This window comes from Balearica regulorum, chromosome 17 (genome assembly GCF_011004875.1).
Source record: "Balearica regulorum gibbericeps isolate bBalReg1 chromosome 17, bBalReg1.pri, whole genome shotgun sequence".
Lineage (NCBI taxonomy): Eukaryota > Metazoa > Chordata > Aves > Gruiformes > Gruidae > Balearica > Balearica regulorum.
Window position 1 is genome coordinate 1,639,666 of NC_046200.1, and position 19,661 is coordinate 1,659,326.

Genomic DNA, 19,661 nt, shown 5'->3' on the forward strand with positions numbered 1-19,661 from the left:
CGTCCTGTGCCAAGCCCCCGCCGGCCGCCCCGGGACGTGCCCAGCACCCGGGACGGGGTCCGGGCACCGCGGGCACCGGCTCGGCGGAGAGAGGAGGCGGCAGCCGGCGACCCCCCCCCGCCCCCGCCATGTGCCACCGCTGGTGACACTCGGCTCCCGGCTGCGGCCTTGTGCCAGCACCCTCCGTGCGAGCCAGAGATCGGTATCGCCCCACGACCTGTTTTTCCAGAATAACCGGTAAAAACGCCGGATTTGGGGCCCTGTCACGGCAAATCCCGTCCCCGGGCTGGCTGCCCTCCCGCCGCTCCCGTCCCCTCTCCCCGCACCGCCGCGGCCCCGGTCCCCGCTCGCTCTCCTGCTGCGGGAGGGGGAGCTCGCCCCGCCGGGACGGAGCCCGGTGCCACCCCCGGCCCTGGCAGAGGCGGCGGAGTTCGCGGCCCCCCCGCAGGGCTCGGGGCGGTTCGTGTCCCAGCGCAGGCCAGGCCGCGCCGAGGCAGCGAGGGTCGTGCTGAACCGAACCACCTGCTCCCCAATGAAAAATTCATCGCCCCTAAATAATTAACAGCCCCCAGCCAGGGATACTGCAGCCGGCCAGGGGAGGGACGGCCGGCGGGGGCCGAGGCGGTGTAAACAACCGCGGCGGGGGATGCTCCGATTTCCGCCCCCCCGCCCCGCTGCCGGGACAGGGCCCGCAGGCACCCGTGCTGCCCTGACCAGGCCGGGGCCGGGCCGCAGCGGGGGACGAGCCGGGGCGGGGTGGGCAGCCCGGCCTCCTCCCGCGCCCAAACCGGCCGGACCCGGGGTACGGGGAGGGGGAGGGGAGGCACCGGCCCCGGGGCTGAGGGGGCACGCGACGGGCACAGCCCCGCCCCCCGCCCCGCCCTGCCGCGCCACGAGGTCCATTCCCGCGTTCCGATTGGCGGATGGGTGGATGGGCGGTGCGCGGCCATTGGTTGGAGCGGCCGGGGCGGGACCCGGTGCCAGCTTGCTCCCGGCTTGGGCGGCGGGGCCGGGGCCGGTGCGGAGCGGAGCGGAGCCGGGCCGGGCCGGGCCATGGCGCTGCTGCTGGAGCACGAGTTCAAGCCTCTGCCGGCCGACAAGCAGATCGAGACGCTCCCTTTCCTGGAGGCCGTCGCGCACCTGCCGCCCTTCTTCGGTGAGCCTGGGCCGGCCGTCGGCGGGGGTGGGAGCTGCGGCAGGGCCCGGCCCGGTACCGGCCCCGCCACCGCGCCCAGGTGGCCGTCTGCGGACAGAGTGCTCTCGGGCCCTGCCGGTCCGGGTAACCCCTCCCCGGTCCTGGGTGCTCTCCCCCGGTCCTGAGTCCTCGCTGCTGGGGCTCCCGGGGTCGGTGCTCACCCCCGGGCCCGGCCGCTCCCCTCCGCCGGTGCCTGGTGCCCCCCGAGGAAGCAGCCTGGCGGGGCCGGGCTTGCATCACGATCCCGTCAAACCCGCCCAGCAGCTCCGTTGGGAAACATGCCGCTGTCCCCGGGGCCCCACGCCCCGGCAGAGCCGCCGCCGCCGCAGCGGGGCCCGGCCGGAGGCGTCCCTCGGGGCAGGCAGTTCCCGGCCGGCCCACGGATCTCCCCCCGAGTCGGGGCCGGGGCAGGCGCTGCCGGGGCCGTGGGTGCGTGTGGGCTCGGCCGCCCCCGTGTCCCGACGGCCCGCGCTGTCCCGCTGCCCTCCACAATGTCGGCCATTGTCTGAGGGCTCCGTGGCAGGGCCCGGCCGGGCAGGGCGCAGGGCTGCCTGTCTGGGGACGGGCAGAGAGTGTCCTGTGCCCGCCGTGCTGCTCCGGACCGTCGGGGCAGGGCCGTGTCCCAGAGCCGGGGGGGGTCGCGGGGCCGGGGCCGACCTGCATGGCGGCAGCTGTTCGCTCTGTCTGTGCGCGAAGCCTGAGGAGCCCCGTGCTGATGCGCGTCTCGGCGCCTTGGCTAAGGTGTGACCTGTTGGTTACGACTCGGGACTTTGCGGTGTCCCCTAATGACTAATCATCCTCCTTCCGTCTTTCCACAGATTGCCTGGGGACTCCCATCGTCTACGCGCCAGTCAAAGCAGACCTGACTGGAAATATCAAGGTAGGAAGGGGCGCGGGAGGGCTGGGGGGGTGTGAACCCCTGGGCAGAGATGCTGTGGGATTGGAGAGGCATTTAAAAGGGCTTTGCTTCCCATGGGGGCTTTCAGGCTTGACGGCGGCTCATCTCGGTCGCGTGTGTTTATTAACAAGGCTCCCTTGCTAAAGCACCAGTTAGCAGCCACGCTGCTGGCTGCAGACACCGCGTCTCCCTGCACCGCAGCCGTGAGCACCAGCCTGGCTGCTCTCTGCCGCTGTTCTGCCCAGCGGCTCCCAGGAGCCAACCCCCGTTCTCTGCCCTCTCAGAAAATCCGGGCGGTTTACGACTCCAACCCCGCCAAGTTCAAAACGCTACAGAACATCCTGGAGGTGGAGAAGGAGATGTACGGCTCGGCCTGGCCCAAGACGGGCGCGACGCTGGCACTGATGTGGTTGAAAAGGTGATTCTCAGTGTCGGGGGCTGCTCCGGGCCGTGTCCCGGCACACAGGGAGCCTGTTGAACGCCGGCTGGAGTCCCTTCGGGCTGGGTCTGGCTGGGGCACTGTGTTTTGGGGAGCACAACCTGGTACACTGGCCGCACAAGCGGCAACAAGTAGAGGCAGGGTGTACAGCCAGGGCTGTGGGGTTTTGGGGGGTCTGGATGCGCCAGGCTCGAGGGGTACCTTGCTGGAGGCTGGGAAGCAGCCATCCCCTTCCCCACCTCGACATCTCCCCTCTTCTCACAGGGGCCTGAAGTTCATGCTGGTGTTGCTGCAGAGCATCTCTGATGGTGAGCGGGATGAGGAGCATCCGAACCTCATCCGGGTGAACGCCATGAAGGCTTACGAGATCGCACTGAAGAAATACCATGGCTGGATGCTGCAGAAGCTCTTCACGGTGAGCATTCACATTTCCACGGATGAAAGCAGCCTTTCTTTAACCCCAGCTGCTCTGTTAGTTGCCCCGATCTATTTTGAGCAGGATTTCTAGGGGACGCTGCGCATTCCTGCTTCTCTGAGTGTCCAACCAACATCCCCAAGGTTGTTCCCAGGTGCTCGGAGCCGCCCGGGAACAACCCAAATTAGGGCCCTGCATATGGGATGGGGAGGACTTTGGGTTTGTGAGAACCTTACAGCTTCTTCCCCTGTTTTGTAGGGCTCGGTCTACGCTCTTCCATACAAATCGGATTTGCTTAAGGCATTAGAGAAGGGTAAAGAAGTCAAAGAGGAAGAGACCATAGAGAAGATTCATCAGTTTCTCTTGAGGGTTACCCCTATCCTGGATGCAATTTATGAGATGTACACAAAGATGAACGCCGAGCTGAGCTACAAAGTCTAAAGCTCGCACGGAAGTGGCAGGGCTTAAATAAGGTGTGACGGGTGCTACCTGTGTCTTAATCACTGAGGCAGCTGGGGCTGCACCCAGCTATCAGGTGACTTTGATTCTCATCTGGATCTGCAGTGGATAACCTGTTTTCTAAAAAAAAAAAAAAAAATTAATTTTCTATTGAGAACACAGCAATAAAACCATTGTACCCCGTGTCATCGTAGGATTTCCCAAGCTTTTGTACTAAAGAGGAAAAACAAGTGTTTCTAGTTCTAACTGCCGGGTTTATGCCTACCACGGCACGGGGAATGAAGCATGGCTGGCGGCCACGCCGATGCTGCCTGGCTCTGCCCTGACTCTCGGACTGCACTGCTGCACCCTTGGCTGCACCCGGTACCCGACGGGCGCCCGATGCTGCTTGCCCACCGATCGGCACCCGGCTGAGAAACTTCCCAAATCATGCCAGTGGTGGCGGAGAAGCCGATGACTTTCCTGGGTGACCCCAACTCCTCCAGTGCCTGCGTGGGAGTGAGCCCCCTCCGCCGGGATGGCCACGCCGGCTGAACTGCCGGCACGGTGTTTGTGGAAGCACGCGTTGCCTTATTAACCGACCGCCTTACGGTGCTGCTGAGCCCCGCGCTGGCGGGGCAGGGAAGCAGAATTTAATAAAAAGTCACGGTAATCTTGGCCTGGGTGGCTGTTTTGGGGGGGCTGGTCTTGGGGGACCTGTTTTGGGGAGGGTGTTTTGGAGGGGCTGTTCCTTTGGGGGGTTGTTCTGGGGCTTGTTCCTGGGGGGGGGGGGGGGGGGGGCTGTTTCAGGGAGGAAGTTTTGAGGGGCTTTTCCTGGAGGCTCTGGTTTTGGGAGAGTTTTTGGGGCTGTTCCTTGGGGGACTGTTTTGAGGATTGGTTTAGGGAGGGGGTTTTGGGGGGTTGTGTCCTGAGGAGGCTGTTTTGGGGCTGTTCCTGGGGGGGGGCCAGGTGTTTTGGGGAGGGGGTTTTGGGGGTCTGTGTCCTGGGGAGCTGTTTCAGGGTGGGTATTTTAGGGCTTGGGGGTTTTTTTTGGAGGGTGTTTCGGGGGGCTGTGTCCTAGGGGGGCTGTTTCGGGACGGGTGTTCCGGGGCTGCCCCGGCCGGTGTCCAGGAGCGGAGGGGGCGGTGGCTGCTCCCACATGCGGCTCCCGGTACCGCCCCCGGGGCGGGGAGGGGCCGCTCTCCGGGACGAGCCCCGCGGCGACTCGGCGGCGCTGGAGCCTGCGGGACCCTTCGCGGGACGTGCCGCGGTACGGGCCGGGAGCGCAGCGGGGGGCGCGGGGTCCCGCAAAAACGGGGGGCGGCACGATCGTGGCGGGGACCGGCATGCCGGTACCGGGGCGGGACACGGGTAACTGAGCAGCATGGAGCCCCCGGGGCAGGATGGAGCCCCCGGGGCAGGGGCATGGGGACCGGGGCAGGATGGAGCCCCCAGGGCAGGATGGAGCCCCCAGGATGAGGACAGAGCTGCGGGATGTGCTGGGCAAGGCAGGGCCCAGCCCCATGGGCTCCCCTCACACTGTGGGGGTCTTGACTTGTCTGGACGGTTTGGGGGGCTCCCCACTCTGAGGGTGAGGTGCTGGGTGGGTTCCCACGGGGAGCTTTGAGGAAGGGGTTTCCAAAGGCTTTGAAGTTCATCCATTGGACCATGCCAAGTTCATGGCTCTTGCCCAGGTGAGTGCGGTCCTGGCGGTGCGGTTTATTTTGGAAGGTGCCTGGTTCCCTTCGGATGAGCGTTTCCACTGAGGCTCAACACGAACACAATGTGGTTTCAGTGATTCACTCTTACCCGGAGCCCTTCGTGCTTTAGTTTGAGGAACACTTTAATGTGGCAAAGTCGGTACCACCCGCTAATGGGGCATCCTCCCTGCCGCCCGCCCAGGGCATGTCCCTGCACGTCCCCGTGTTGGCGCCGGCATCTGTGCCCCTGTGATGGTCTGGGATAGGGATACTGGTCTGGCTGGGAGGTAACTTGGTGGAAAGCTGGGAGCACATGTGGGGGAGCGGGCAGGAGGGTTTGTGTTGGATGCGAGAACGGGGGCCGTGCTGGCGAGCCTCGGCACGGTGAGCTGCGCCTTGACTCATTTACTCCGTGGGGTGAGGAAGTCTGAAAAATAAAAACCCAAATAACTAACAAGCCAAATAAAACCCCATTGACACCACCTTTCCTGGCAGGGGCTGTGCTCGTGGGAGCACCCGGGCTGACGGCACCGGCCAGCGAGCCCGTCGTTTCCGACACGAGCTTCCTGCCCCGGTCGCTAGCAGCAGCGCCAGCTCCCGGCCCCACCTGCCCTTTCCACTTGTCCCCTCGTTTCTGTCCCGTGTCTCCCCGGGCTCTGGCCTTGTGAGCACCCCCAGGGCTGCCTGCCGCCCGGCCGAGACCCCAGGGCACGGGGATCGGTGTCCTGTGCCGGTGGCTTCCTGGCTCTGCCCTGGGCTCCAGCCGTGTGTGACACCCGTGCTGTGTTTGGGCTTTTCCCTAAAGCTGCGCTTGTCCCGGGGTTGGGATTCCCGGCACAGCTGAGGAGTTCAGTGCTCCATCCCCGTGCAGAGACCGCGGGGTTGGCGTGCTCGGCAATCCCCTCTTCTCTGTTGTCCCACAACAAATCAGCCGCACAGGGGCCCGTGTTTGCTTGGGGTCAGGGTGTGGGACCTGCGGGCTTTGGCAGGTGCTTGTGGAATTTCTTGCAGAGAAGGTGATGGTAGGAGAGTCAGCAAGGAGGAGAAACCATGTTAGCTCTGTGGCTAGCCCCGCATCTCCCTGGGCTGCACCGTCCCCGCTGGGTGCCACCCAAGGCTGCACCGTCCCTGCTGGGTGTCCCCCGGGATGATGGGGAGGAGGGCGCTGCTGCCTGAGGCTCCCCGCTGCAGCAGGATTTTGGGGCTGTTTGCAGCCCTCGTCCCCCACGTCCACGGGAGCATCGTGTGCCCCCACCATGGGGCTGCCACGGGCGGCCGTGGGACACGCTGCCTAATTAGAAGCACTTTATCCGGCAGAGATCCCTGCCCGCCCTGGGAGGGCCCAGCCTGCCATTGTGGCTTATTGTACAGAGCTGCAGCCCAGCAGAAAATGATACGTTCTCTGGCTGCTTTTTCTGTCCCAGCACCCGCAGGGAGGGCTGAGCTCCCCAGAGGCAGGAGCTGGGCTGAGCCTTACCGCTGATGTGTTTCACGGGTGTGTTTTTGTGGAAATGGGGCTGGGGGACAGCCCGGGGTCACTCACCTGTCTGCCCTGCCTGCCTGTGCCCCTGCCAGCGCTGCCTGCCTGGAGGGACCTGGCAGGCGGGACACCGCGGTGCCCGTGGCACGGTGTAGTGTTTTGCTCTCCACGCTGGTAGCGCGGCTTTCCTGCAGTCCCATCTCCTTCTGGGCAACCTAAACCCGTAATTTCTTGTCCTAACCGCTGCTCCTGCCCTCCTGCGGGTTGCAGCCCCCCTGTGCCGCGTCCATCCCCCTCCCGGTGCCCAGCGTGGCTGTGCCAGCACCGCGGGGTGCCCGGGGCCAGGTCGCACCGAGTTCCCCCGGGGCTGCGGGAGTGGTGGGATGTCGGGGACCAGCCCCGGCCCCGCTCCCAGCCCCATGCCGGTGGCAGCTCCCCGCTGCCTCCGGACGCTTCCCTGGGCACGGGATGTATCCCAGGAATGTTTTCTTTCCTTGGGCGGCAGATCGGAACGCACAGGGTCCGCTCTGTGCCCTGTCCTGGGCTGCACCCAAGCCAACCGCAGTGGGGAGAGGCAGCGGGGCCGGGCTCGCCCTCGCCCGTGACGGCTGCGCTTTGAAGCCGGCAGCGCTGCAGCCGGTGGGGCCTCTGCAGACGTGAGGGGTCCCCGTGGCCAGGTAGGTGAGCGGCAAGGAGAGCCGGGGCAGGCTGGCAGGCCCTGGGCTGCGGGGGATCTCACTGGCCCCAGCTGCTGCCGGGGTCGGTGTGGGACCTGCTTCTGCGCGGGGGCACGGTGCCCCAGGGGAGAAGAGGGAGAGGGACAGGGTTATTTGGGGATGACGCTGGGTTTTCCTCTGCCAGGTCTCCTGCTCTCGTGGAACGAGCTGGGGGGGTCACAGCCACCCAGGCGAGCTGCTCGAACCCGTCCCTCCGGTCAGGGAGCATGGCAGATGCCGAAGACCCCCCACGTGCCATCGGTGGCGATGCCGGGGAGGGCCCGGGGGATGACGGGTCCCTCCAGAATGACTCCTTCCCCCTCTCCTCGCTGGCCAACCTGTTCGAGAGTGAGGACACCCCGTCCCCCGCCGAGGCAGCCCGGGGCCCCCCCGTTGCTGGGGATGGAAAGCAAAACCTCCGCATGAAATTCCACGGGGCCTTCCGGAAAGGCGCCCCGAAGCCCATGGAGCTGCTGGAGGCCACCATCTACGAGTCATCCGTGGTGCCCGCGCCCAAGAAAGCCCCCATGGACTCCCTCTTTGACTACGGCACCTATCGCCACCACCCCAGCGAGAACAAGCGCTGGCGCAGGAGAGTCGTGGAGTGAGTACGGCGATGCCCGTGCACCCTGGTGCCAGCGGGGAGCGATGGGCTGGGGGGGGGCACCGCGGGTATGGGGGTGCGGGGCAGCCGGGGATGGAGACAGACCCCCGCCCCCCGTGGATCTGCGAGCGGTGCTTTGGGGTGCTTTGGGCAGGGGGTGCCACACGCACCCGGGGCAGCTCCCGGGCAGTGCCGGTGGCTGTGCCACGCCGCGGTGTGGGTCTGCAGCCCCGCGGGGCCGTGGGGCCGGGAGCGCGGCCCCCCCCTTCCTCCTTGCCGGCGCCGTGAAAGAGGCTCTGTGCGCCCAGCCGCTCCCCTGGCCGGTGCGGCCGTCTGGCTCCCCGGCATGAAAGGGCTTTTCAGGAGGACCTCCGCCCTCCTGCGCCAGGAAACCAGGGCCGGGGGGGCCGCCCGCGGCCGGGCGCACAATGCCCGTCTGTGCCGGGCACCTGGGGCGGCCGCCGTGGCCCCCGGCCCCGGGGGTGTCCGTGTGCCCCGCTGGGAGCTCGGTCCCCTGGGTGGGCAGGGATGCGGGAGGGGGGGTGGGATGCCCGAGGTGCCCCCAGCCCTGGAAATGCCCGGCTGGGGCAGCCGCTGGCCCTCCTCCCCCTGTTCCCGGTGCCGGTTGTCCCCGGTCTGTCCTGCTGCCGCCGGCTGCTCCGACCGGGCTGGCTTTGCCAGCAGCGCTGGAGCCTGGCCGAAGCCCCGGGCTGGCCCTGCTGGGGGGGCACGGCCGGCACCCCAAACGCTGCAGCGCCCGGGCGGGAGCTGGCAAGGCGCCCACCAGCTCTCGTGGGCGATGCTGGGAGGTGGGATACTGGGAGCGCTGGGCTGCTGTGGGTGGGCAGGCTGCCCCGGCCCCACGGGTGACCCTGGCTGGGGGGGGTGCCCCCGGGTGCCCGTGGCTTTCACCGGCAGCTGAGCAGCCGCCAGCTCGTTGCACGGGTGGGAAACCGCGGCAGTGGCTCCGTCGCCAGCGCTGGCACTTCTCCTGCAGGAAGCAGGCGCCGGGCACGAAGGGGCCGGCTCCCAACCCACCCCCCGTCCTCAAGGTCTTCAACAGACCCATCCTCTTCGACATTGTGTCTCGGGGGTCCCCAGCTGGCCTGGATGGGCTCCTCTCCTTCCTCCTCACCCACAAGAAGCGCCTGACAGATGAGGAGTTTCGAGGTGAGCACCTGGGGCCATCCCTGCCCCGCGTCCCGTGCGGTGCCGGGGCTGTGCCAGGCACCGGTGGTCCCCATGTCCCCGTGGGGATGGTGATGCGCAGCCCCGGCACGGGGGGCTGTGACGTGTGGTGCCCAGGAGTAGCCGGGGATTTGGCCAGGGAGCGCAAGGCTGCGGGGCTGGGTACCCTCATGGCCTGGGGGGGCTCATCCTGACCCCCCCCCCAACACCCTCTGCTCCCAGAGCCCTCCACGGGGAAGACCTGCCTGCCCAAGGCACTGCTCAACCTGAGCGGGGGCAGGAACGACACCATCCCCCTTCTCCTCGACATCGCCGAGAAGACGGGCAACATGCGGGAGTTCATCAACTCGCCCTTCAGGGATGTCTACTACCGAGGTAGTGGGGCGCGGGGCTGCCGCTGGCCCTGCCCAGGCATTGGGCACCCCGGGGATGTTCGGGGACCGGAGAGGCAGGGATCCTGGGGAGGATCGAGGATGCTGGAGGGCTTGGGGACCAGAGCAGCGAGGACCCTGGGGAGGCAGGGATGCTCGGGGAGGGGGGCTTGGAGCAGCAGGTACCCTGGCGAGGCTGGGGATCCGGGGGAAGTCGTGGGGTGAGGCGGGGGCTGATGGGCACCGGCTGCACAGGTCAGACAGCCCTGCACATCGCCATCGAGCGCCGCTGCAAGCACTACGTGGAGCTGCTGGTGGAGAAGGGAGCGGACGTGCACGCCCAGGCCCGCGGCCGCTTCTTCCAGCCCAAGGATGAGGGTGGCTACTTCTACTTTGGTGAGTGGGGAGGGAGGCGGCGGGTCGCCCAGGGGGACCGGCTGCTCCCCGGGGATACCCCCGTGGCGGGGCGAGGGCAGTGGGTGCCCCGGCAACGTGCTGTCCCCACAGGCGAGCTGCCCCTCTCGCTGGCCGCCTGCACCAACCAGCCCCACATTGTGCACTACCTGACGGAGAACGCGCACAAGCAGGCGGACCTGCGGCGCCAGGACTCTCGCGGCAACACTGTGCTGCACGCCCTGGTCGCCATCGCTGACAACACCCGCGAGAACACCAAGTTCGTCACCAAGATGTACGACCTGCTGCTCATCAAGTGTGCCAAGCTCTTCCCCGACACCAACCTGGAGGCGCTGCTCAACAACGACGGCCTCTCCCCACTCATGATGGCTGCCAAGACCGGCAAGATCGGGGTACGGTGACCCCCCCCGAGCTGGGACCCATCTGCCCCGCCGTCCCTGGCTGCGAGGGCTGAGCCCTGTCGCACTCAATGCATGTCCCCACCGGCTTCGAGCAGCACGGCTTCTCTCTGCAGATGCCGTTGGAAACCTGCACGTGCAGCCTATTAACCTGGCTAATTAACCCCCACCGCGTTCAGTCCTTTCCCTCATTAAACCCAGGCCCTCAGCACGTCCCATCCTTGCCCTTGTCCTCTGGTGTTGGGGCAGGGGGTCGTTAAAAATGCAAAAGCTGCAGCATCCTGGGGGGCTGCCCGCTGCGACGGTGTCCCTGCACCCCAGGAGCACCCCGGGCCCCCCCTGGGGTGCAGGGGGTGGGTCGGGGTGTGCAGCGGCAGAAGAGAAGCTGCCTGGGGTGGGGTGGGAGGAGAGCGGGGTGCCCCGGGCAGGTGGGGGCATGGCGCGGGTCTGCCCACGGGCGAGCGGTCCTCCCTCCGGCAGATCTTCCAGCACATCATCCGGCGGGAGATCGTGGACGAGGACGCCCGGCACCTCTCACGGAAATTCAAGGACTGGGCGTACGGCCCCGTCTACTCCTCCCTCTACGACCTCTCCTCGCTGGACACCTGTGGGGAGGAGGTGTCCGTGCTGGAGATCCTCGTCTACAACAGCAAGATTGAGGTGCTGGGAGCCGGGGGGGACCGGGGGACCGCAGGGTCGGGTCCCTGCTGACAGCACCCATGTCCCACCAGAACCGCCACGAGATGTTGGCCGTGGAGCCCATCAACGAGCTGCTGCGCGACAAGTGGCGCAAGTTCGGGGCTGTCTCCTTCTACATCAGCGTGGTCTCCTACCTCTGCGCCATGGTCATCTTCACCCTCATCGCCTACTACCGCCCCATGGAAGGCCCCGTGAGTCCCGCGGCACCGTGGCACGGCCCCAGGGGCCAGCGCCTCCGGGCAGGGGGGTTTGCCGCGTCTCTGTCCCGAGCAGCCCTGCCTGCCCCGGGATGGTGGAGCAGCTCAGCTCAGCTCTGTCCTTTCCCCGCAGCCCCCCTACCCGTACACCACCACCGTCGACTACCTGCGCCTGGCCGGGGAGATCATCACCCTTCTCACCGGCATCCTCTTCTTCTTCACAAACGTCAGTGCGGCGAGGCGGGGGGTGCTCCCGCGGGACGGCCAAGCCCTCGTGGTCTCCATGCAAGGAGCGACTCGAGGGTGACAGCCCCGTGTCCTGAGGCATCAGCCCCTGCCGCGATGCCCCCCGGACACTGTTCCTGCAGGGCTTTGCTCCCTGACCCCCCCAACCTTTCCCCCTCTCCCCCAGATCAAGGATCTGTTCATGAAGAAGTGCCCAGGCGTGAACTCCTTCTTCATCGACGGCTCCTTCCAGCTTCTCTAGTACGTGGGGAACTCCCGGAGCCTCCCCGACCCACAGCACCCCTGGGCTTGCAAGGGGCGGTAGCTGTTGGTGGCTGTTGGTGCAGGATCTGACCCCGGCTCTCCTCCAGCTTCATCTACTCGGTGCTGGTGATCGTCACGGCGGGGCTGTACCTGGGCGGCATCGAGGCGTACCTGGCTGTCATGGTCTTTGCGCTGGTCCTGGGCTGGATGAACGCACTGTACTTCACCCGGGGGCTCAAGCTGACGGGGACCTACAGCATCATGATCCAGAAGGTCCGGTGGGGTCGGGGGATATTCTCCTTCCCCAGTAGGGCTGGCCCTCCTAGGGAAGCGCGGCCCAAAAGGAGCATCCTCCATGCTTTCTTTAGGCTTCCTTGTGGCTCTCAGCCCGGCTGTCCCCACGGCATGGCTTGGCGACGGTGCCCTGGCACTGCGCCGCAGTCCAGCACATATCAGTCCCCTCTCCATCGCTTGCAGATCCTTTTCAAAGACCTTTTCCGCTTCCTCCTGGTCTACTTGCTCTTCATGATTGGCTACGCGTCAGGTAGGTGCCGGGCCGGTGAGCCGGGGCTCAGGGGAAGGACGAGCCCTGCGGCACGGCATGGCACGGCCGGGCAGGGGGCTGCGGAGCCCCCGCTCCATCCTACGTGCCTGTGGGCTCAGCCTTTGCCTCCTCCTGTGGTGAGAGGGGCTCTGCCGGCGTGGAGCCAGGTGGGGGCCTGTTGTGGACCCCACCTCTGCCGCTGCCCCTGCGGACTCGCTGTCCCTGTCCGTTCTCCCCCAGCCCTGGTGTCCCTCCTCAACCCGTGTCCCAGCAGCGAGTCCTGCGGCGAGGAGCAGTCCAACTGCACGGTGCCCACCTACCCCTCCTGCCGGGACAGCCAGACCTTCAGCACCTTCCTGCTCGACCTCTTCAAGCTCACCATCGGCATGGGCGACCTGGAGATGCTCGAGAGCGCCAAGTACCCTGGCGTCTTCATCATCCTCCTCGTCACCTACATCATCCTCACCTTCGTGCTCCTCCTCAACATGCTCATTGCTCTCATGGGTGAGACCGTGGGCCAAGTCTCCAAGGAGAGCAAACACATCTGGAAGCTGCAGGTACCGCCCCGGTAGCTGCTGGGCAGGGGGCTCCAGGGGCTGCCTGTGCCTGGGGGGCTGCAGCACCCCAAGCTCCATCAAAGCAGCACCACCTGGGCAAGGGACACCCATGCCTCCATCTCCAAGCGGCTGAGGGGTCCCTGGTGTCCCCGACAGTGGGCCACCACCATCCTGGACATTGAACGCTCCTTCCCTGTGTTCCTGCGGAGAGCCTTCCGCTCGGGGGAGATGGTCACCGTGGGGAAGGGCACCGACGGGACGCCCGACCGCCGCTGGTGCTTCAGGTAAAGGCGGGAGCCCTGGGGAGCCGGGGACTGGGAGCAGCCGAGCCCCTCCTGCTGCAGCGAGCAGCATTTTGGGGTGCTGGTACCGTGTGTTCGTTTGCTGGGTAGTTTGCAGTAATCTGGAACCGGGTGGCATTGCCAGTGGTGAGATGGTGAGGGGATGCCGGAGCTGCTGCCCTGGCTCCCAGTGGCTCCGCGCAGCCCCTCCAGGTCTGACCTTCCCCGCAGGGTGGACGAGGTGAACTGGTCCCACTGGAACCAGAATCTGGGCATCATCAGCGAGGACCCGGGCAAGAACGACACGTACCAGTACTACGGCTTCTCCCACACTGTGGGGCGGCTGCGGAGAGGTGAGTGCGGTGCCGTGGGCCGGGAGCATCCCCGGGGACGCTGCCTGCAGCCTCTGCCGAGCCCCAGGAGCAGGTTTGCTTGGGAGGCTGGGTGGTGCAGGGCTGACCGGCAAGGGGGGAGCAGCCACAGGCTCCCGGCTGTGACAAACTCCGGCTGTGTCCGCAGATCGCTGGTCAACGGTGGTGCCGCGTGTGGTGGAGCTCAACAAGAGCTGCCAGCCGGAGGAGGTGGTGGTGCCGCTGGGGACCGTGGGGACGGCGGAGGCACGGGAACGGCGGCACGGCCAGGCCTCGGGCTCCCCACTCTAGCACGGCAGCGCTGGGAGCCAACGGACTCTGCCCGGGCCCCGGCACAGCCAGCAGAATCGCGGACTGGACTGGACTGGACTGGACAGTGCTTGTCTGCTCCTCAGGGATTTGTGCAGCCTCTGTCCCTCCGGCAGCCGCTGTCCCGGTGCGGGTCCAGCCCGGACGGGGGGGTCCTGGCCCTACCCCGGCGGTGCTGGGGGGTCTCTGGCTTGCACAGACGAGCTCCAGTGCCTCCGCTTTGCTTTGCTGCACTGGGGCTGTCGGCCGTGCCGTGCCGTGCCGTGCCAGGAACCTCTGCCGTGGGCAGGGTGGGGGGAGCACGGCCCCCTTCGCCCACCAAGGCCAATGATTTTTGCCACACATTTTTGCACAAGATTTATACAACTATTTATTTAGTAATAAAGACTGACCTGCTACCGCCGCCTCCTCCTGGCTTTGACCGAACTCTGGCTGGGCGAGCGTTGCTGCAGGCAGGTGTCCGGCAGGGAGGCAGGAGCCTGCTGCTCCCTGGGCCGTGCCATCGCCACCCAAGGCGCTGAGCTCCTCCGCAGACGGCCCCTCCTGTGGTGCCCCGTGCTGCCTGGAGCTGGCGGGGCACCGTGCCGGTATGGAGCGGGCAGAAGCCCCGGGACACGCGGGGCAGAGCACCCTGTGCCTGCTGAGCCGGGCAGGGCTGCACTGAGGGGGGGTCGTGACTGGCCCCACCATCCGGCATTGCCCTCCTGGCCTCGGCTGCTTTGCCCGGGAGATGGGGGAGCCCGGCCCTGGCAGCACTACGCTCATCTGGTGGTGCGTGGCCAGCGGTGCAGGACTGCGGTGCAGGAGTATGGTGCGGTGCAGTATGGTGCAGGAGTATGGTGCAGGGTTGCGGTGCAGGGTGGTTGCGGTGCAGGGCCCACGGCCGGGGATGGGTTGCGCGGCTGCATCCCGCCGGGGCTGCTGTTCCACTGGAGGGCACCACACACCGCGCGATGCCGGATCCGGCCCGGCAGGCAGCAGGGAGCCGGGGCCGGGCCGTGCTGGGCTCCTGCCCCACACTCTGTGGGGCTGGGCAGTCCTGGGCCGCGGGGAGCCGGCCGGGGCAAACCGAGGGTCCGGGGGCGCCCGGCATCCCCCTGCACCCCTCGTCGCCCTGCACCCCTCGTCGCCCTGCACCCCTCGTCGCCCTGCACCCCTCGTCCTGTCCTCGTGTGGGGACCGGCCTGCGGGCCGTGGGGCTGCAGGATGGGGCTGTTGATCCGCTCCTGCCTGGCTGCTCTGCCCGCGGGAACCGGGCTGAACTCTGGGCCCTGGGGGCTGCCCGGCAGGAGCAGGATGAGCTCCTGGCTGGATGGGCAGCGGGACGGGCAGCGCTGCCTCAGCGGCATGCTCCCCATCGCCATGCCATGCCATCCCTTCTCCATCCCCATCCTATCCCCAGCCCATCCCATCCTATCCTGTCCAATCCCATCACATCCCCATCTATCCCATTCCATCCTACTCCATCTCATCCCATGCCATGCCATCCCATGCCATCCCATGCCATCCCATGCCATCCCATGCCATCCCATGCCATCCCATCGCACCTCTTTAACCATGGTGCTCCTTTTCTGCTCATCTCCCTTCGCAGCCACTGCTGCGTAGTTTCCCTTTGCGGCTGGACGTTGTGTAGGTCTGAAGGACTGATTTGGGTGGGCACCGGTGGCCCGGTGACATGGTGGCGAGACCCTGGCCAGGGGCCTGGAGGCAGCCCGGCTCACTAAGCAAATGATATAGCAGAAAAGGGGACACTTCATCTTCAAACTTGATTACTCGCCGTTAGCTTTAACTGCACTGTCTCCGTTTAAATGTGATTTACATATCTCTCTCATATTGTGGTTTAAGTATTTCCCCAGGGTGAGGGAATGAGTAAGTTTCATTATCGCTGCTTAGGAGAGGCTGAGGTTGCAGCTCTCGGCTCACGCTGCATAATCGAATGAGGAGCTGAGCCGGCTCCCCCTTTCACGCCGGCTGGTATTCCAAAACGATAAACTTTGCCTTCGCCCGGCCGGGAGATTGGTCCCCACCAGACCCGGGGGCAAAGGCCGGGGGAGCCCCAGCGTGGGGCCGGTCTGCCCGTGCCGGAGACGGGCTCTGCGCCGCGGCTGCCCCCGGCTGTGGGGCTGGAGACAGGATTTTCCAGTGTAATTTGAAATAAACCAATTTTCCCCCCTCCCCGTGTAACCTAAAGACGCGGGGCTGTGCATGAGCAGGGTTTAAAGCAGTTGGGATGCAGGAAGGGCGGGCATCGCCGTGCCCCAGCACCTTGTGCCGACACGCCGGACCCTGCCGCGGCTCGGTGGGGGTAGGGCCACCGTGGCCACGACGGTGCCATCCTGGCACGGGATGCCTCTGCCACCTCTGGGGCTGCAGGGCTTCCCTTTGGCCCCCTTACCCCCTGCCCTGCAACGCCCCGAGCTATGGCACCTCTGCCTTCAGGCATGGCTGCGGAGGCGGGGGGCACCCCGGGGACCGGCAGGCTGGGGGTGCTTGGGCACGGCCCCCTCCTGCCCCCCCCCCCCCGCTCCGCGCCTCCCTGCCAGCGATGACAAACCCAACAAAGGGAAGAGAAAAGCACTTGTCATCCAGAATGCGGAGCGCGGAAGCAAATTTATTTTTAGATAAATCTAAAGCTTAATTTGTGAAGCTAATATCAATCAAAATGAGAGATGGGTTTTTTTAAGTCCTTTTGCAGCCATGCAATTTATACTGCCTGTCTCTTCTCCTCACTCTCAAACAGCAGAGGCGACCGCTAAGTTGAATAGCAGCCTCCTGCACGCCTGCCTTAGAAATTATTATTGTTATTATTTTAATAGGAAGATATTTGCAGGCCAGAAATGGCATCGTTTGCCCGGGTGCGTTCTGCAGCGCTCACAGAGTGCTGTGTCCTGCCGGGGCGAGGGGGCTACGCGTGGCAGTGGCTTCGCCCTGGGTGCTGGGATGCACCTCAGGGTGGGGGTGGGTCCTTGCCCCGTCTCCAGCCGGTGCCCACAGGCGTTTTGGGTCCCCCCCGACCCACCTGAGCCCGCCGGCGCTGAGGCAGTCCTGGATGGAGGCTGGTGCCCACCGAGTTTATTTTGCATTACGCATTTGAAGTCTTTCCGTGCGCAGTGAAAGCCTCCTCCAGGAGGGAGCTATCTGAGGGGAGAATTAACCTGCTAAATAATAAAACCCCCGCACACCTCCTAATGACATGGAATGACTTTGAGACCGGCAAGATGGATCGTGCTGTCGCTCCCAGCCACTCGCCCTGATTTACGGTGATGTGGGAAATATGATGGAGGCAGCGCTAACGAACCGCCCCCCTCCCAGGGATACCGGTAACGGAGCAAAGTTTCTCCTGGGGCCCTCGAAGCCCCTGGTGAGGCTCCTTGCACCAGGCAGCCCTGGCCTTGCGGGGTCCCCCTCCTCTGATACCCCCCAAAGCCCGGGGGAGCCCTGTGCCCTGGGGCAGGGGGGGCAGCCCCGGCCACGCCACGGAGGGGCTGCCACCGGCGCTGCCGCCCCGTACCCAACACAGCAGGATCCTCCCTTCACCGCTTTAAGCACCGCGTGCTTCAGCCTCGCATTTCTTTTGATGTGGCATCTTTTTAATGGCAAAGATCTAAGCAAATATTTTCCTCCAGCCGGTCTAATTTTAGCATGCAGGCAGGCAATGGCATCCCCCCCGCCCCTGGTAACATTAACCTCTGTGAAAATTTCCTTTTGTCCCACTTTCTCTTTGTTCCCTGGATCGGCTGTCACGTCGCTCGCTGCTGGTGACGGAGTGGTCCCCTCCCGGCATGCCATAAATATCGGCAGAACCACGCGCGCCGCGGTTATGGCAAGAGAGCGAAGGAGACAAATGGAGCTGCGGCTGCAGCCGCGGCCGTGGGATGGCTCCAGGCGCGTGGCTGCGTGGCCGTGTCCCCGTCCCCGTCCCTGGCAGGGCTGGGGGGAGCAGCACAGGGGACAAAAATAAGAATAATGAAGCTTTGTCCCCGGCAAACCAGCCCTCTGCCTCCGGTTAGTGGCTCCCAGCCCACGGCCGTGGCCGTGCTGCGTTTCGGTGTCCCCCCACGCGCAGCTCAGGCTGGCGGCTCCGGCACCGGTCGTGGCTGCTCCACGCTGCCGGACGCCCGGCCACGGGCAGGAGCAGGCAGCACTACGCCTGCAACCCTGCCGTGGGTTCCCGCCGGGACTGGTCCCGCAGTCAGCGATGGCCGTGGGCGAGTTTGGGCAGGAACCGGGTTAAAACCGATCCCAATTCTGCAGGTGGACAAGTGGAAAATAAAGCAACCCCCTGCCCGTGCCCTCGCAGCCGTGCCGGGGCGGCGCAGGCAGGCGTGGGCAGGGGCGTGAGCGGGCAGCCGAGCCCCCGCCGCCCTCAGCCCCCTCCCCGGCCGGGATAACGACGCGCCATATGTCACCACCACGGGCCGCGGGGAGATGCGCCCTCCGCCCAGAGCGATTCGGGATTTAATACTATTATCCTAATGCAACCGGCTCATTGTTCAGGCTGGGAAGCTGCCACCGGGGCAGAGCTGGGGAGGGTGGGGGGGGGTCTGGGTTGGGGAGAGCAGCCCCCCCCAGCCGGAGCGGGGCTGCCGGAGAGTCCCCGCTCTGCCCCGGCACTGGGAACCCTCCGGCCGGGGGACCGCTCGGTGGGAAACTTGCCGCAGATGGTGGACGGCAGGCGAGATGCCCCCGCTGCACCGGTGGCAGCTGCCGGGTCGAGGATGGGGGACGCGGTACCCGACCCCCTGCGCCCATCACCCGGCCGTCGGGGCTGCGAGGGGCGAGCGTCCCGCGGGTGCACGTGGGGCCGCAGCCCTAATCCCCGGGGATTTGACCCACGTGCGCCCGGCCGCCCTTTGGGTTCGAGCCGGAGGCTGGCGCCGGGGCCGGATTAATGGCTCAGTGTCGTTAGCGCGTTATTTATAGGTGTTCCTCCGTGCCCTAAAAATCTGCGGGAGGAAGGTGGGGAGCGAGGGGAGGGGGGGGTGTCCCAGCTCTGGGGGGGCCCAGGGGAGGCCACAGCAAAGCAAAGAGACTCCGGAGCACACGTCCAGCGATATCCTGGTTTTACTTTGGGAAAAACACCATCCGGACACACGGCTTGCGGGTTTTGTGGTTTTTTGGTTTTTTTTTTTCTTTTTTTTTTTTTCATTTGTTTTCTCTCATTTTTAAAACAATATAGTGCAGCCAGCACTTCTCACAGTAGAATATAATGGTCAATTTTAGTATAAAAAAAAAACATTCTCAGAGATTTGTAAATGCACTTAGTGCTTGAACAGGCCTTTCAGGGATACAGTACCTCTTTTCCGAGCACAATCACCTTGGGTTTCATCAGGGTATTTTTCTTTTTCTTTTTTTTTTTTTTCCTTTAAACATCAAAACACTTTCTATTTTGTGGTGCGGAGCCTTTTTCAAATGAATAACTCTATTAAACACATAATTACATAGAGTGAATAACGGACCATAATGAGCATTTTGGATCTGGTTTTTTTTTAAACAAAAAAAAAAAAAGAGAAAAGGAGGTATGCGAGCACCCTTGGTACCGTGGTCGCCTCTAACCCAGAACCAAGGTAGAACTGACGGTTAAGGGGGGGGGGGGGTAAAACAAAACCAGCCTGGAAACGTGAGAGCCGGGCAGGTTCCTGGGGTGCCGCAGGGCGGGAGAGGGGCCGGGGGGGTCCCGCTGGGTGCCCGGCATGGAGGCACCAAACCTCCCGGTTGAGTGGGAATAGGAGCCGGTGGCCAACGCAGGGCCGGATGGATGAGAGGAGGAGGAGGAGGAGGAAGAGGGGTGGGAGGACACTCTGTAGCAGCCAACATGTAGATGTACAGCCTAGTCAACTAAAAAAAAAAAAAATTAAAAAAAAAATAATCTGTTCAAGTTTTCAAGTGTTTATCTTAAATAGCCTCCAGACTGTCCCCAATTATTAGCTTTAATCAAAGCAGTGCAAGTTACGGACT

The 19,661-nt window shown here is 64.9% G+C and overlaps 2 protein-coding genes across 3 annotated transcripts; both read left to right on the forward strand.

The window, feature by feature from the left end:
- The first annotated feature begins 970 nt into the window (after positions 1–970).
- Positions 971–3,589, forward strand: GLTP (glycolipid transfer protein). The gene is made up of 5 exons (XM_075769533.1): positions 971–1,156; positions 2,014–2,075; positions 2,378–2,511; positions 2,797–2,947; positions 3,206–3,589. The coding sequence occupies exons 1-5, from the start codon at positions 1,054–1,056 to the stop codon at positions 3,386–3,388; spliced, it is 633 nt and encodes a 210-aa protein (XP_075625648.1). The 5' UTR covers positions 971–1,053; the 3' UTR covers positions 3,389–3,589.
- Positions 3,590–4,573: 984 nt separating this feature from the next.
- TRPV4 (transient receptor potential cation channel subfamily V member 4) lies at positions 4,574–14,093 on the forward strand. 2 transcript variants are annotated; one of them, XM_075769342.1, is made up of 17 exons: positions 4,574–4,655; positions 7,071–7,242; positions 7,427–7,885; positions 8,883–9,055; positions 9,296–9,448; positions 9,700–9,840; positions 9,952–10,250; positions 10,737–10,916; positions 10,988–11,146; positions 11,286–11,378; positions 11,565–11,638; positions 11,749–11,914; positions 12,119–12,185; positions 12,426–12,742; positions 12,899–13,026; positions 13,255–13,376; positions 13,543–14,093. In XM_075769342.1, exons 3-17 carry the CDS (start codon positions 7,509–7,511, stop codon positions 13,683–13,685), a joined length of 2,592 nt encoding a protein of 863 aa, XP_075625457.1. In that variant the 5' UTR covers positions 4,574–4,655; positions 7,071–7,242; positions 7,427–7,508; the 3' UTR covers positions 13,686–14,093. The 2 variants fall into 2 exon arrangements, with proteins under 2 accessions (XP_075625457.1, XP_075625456.1); XM_075769341.1 differs by lacking the exon at positions 7,071–7,242 and having other exon boundaries at positions 4,590–4,655.
- The last annotated feature ends 5,568 nt before the right edge of the window (positions 14,094–19,661 follow it).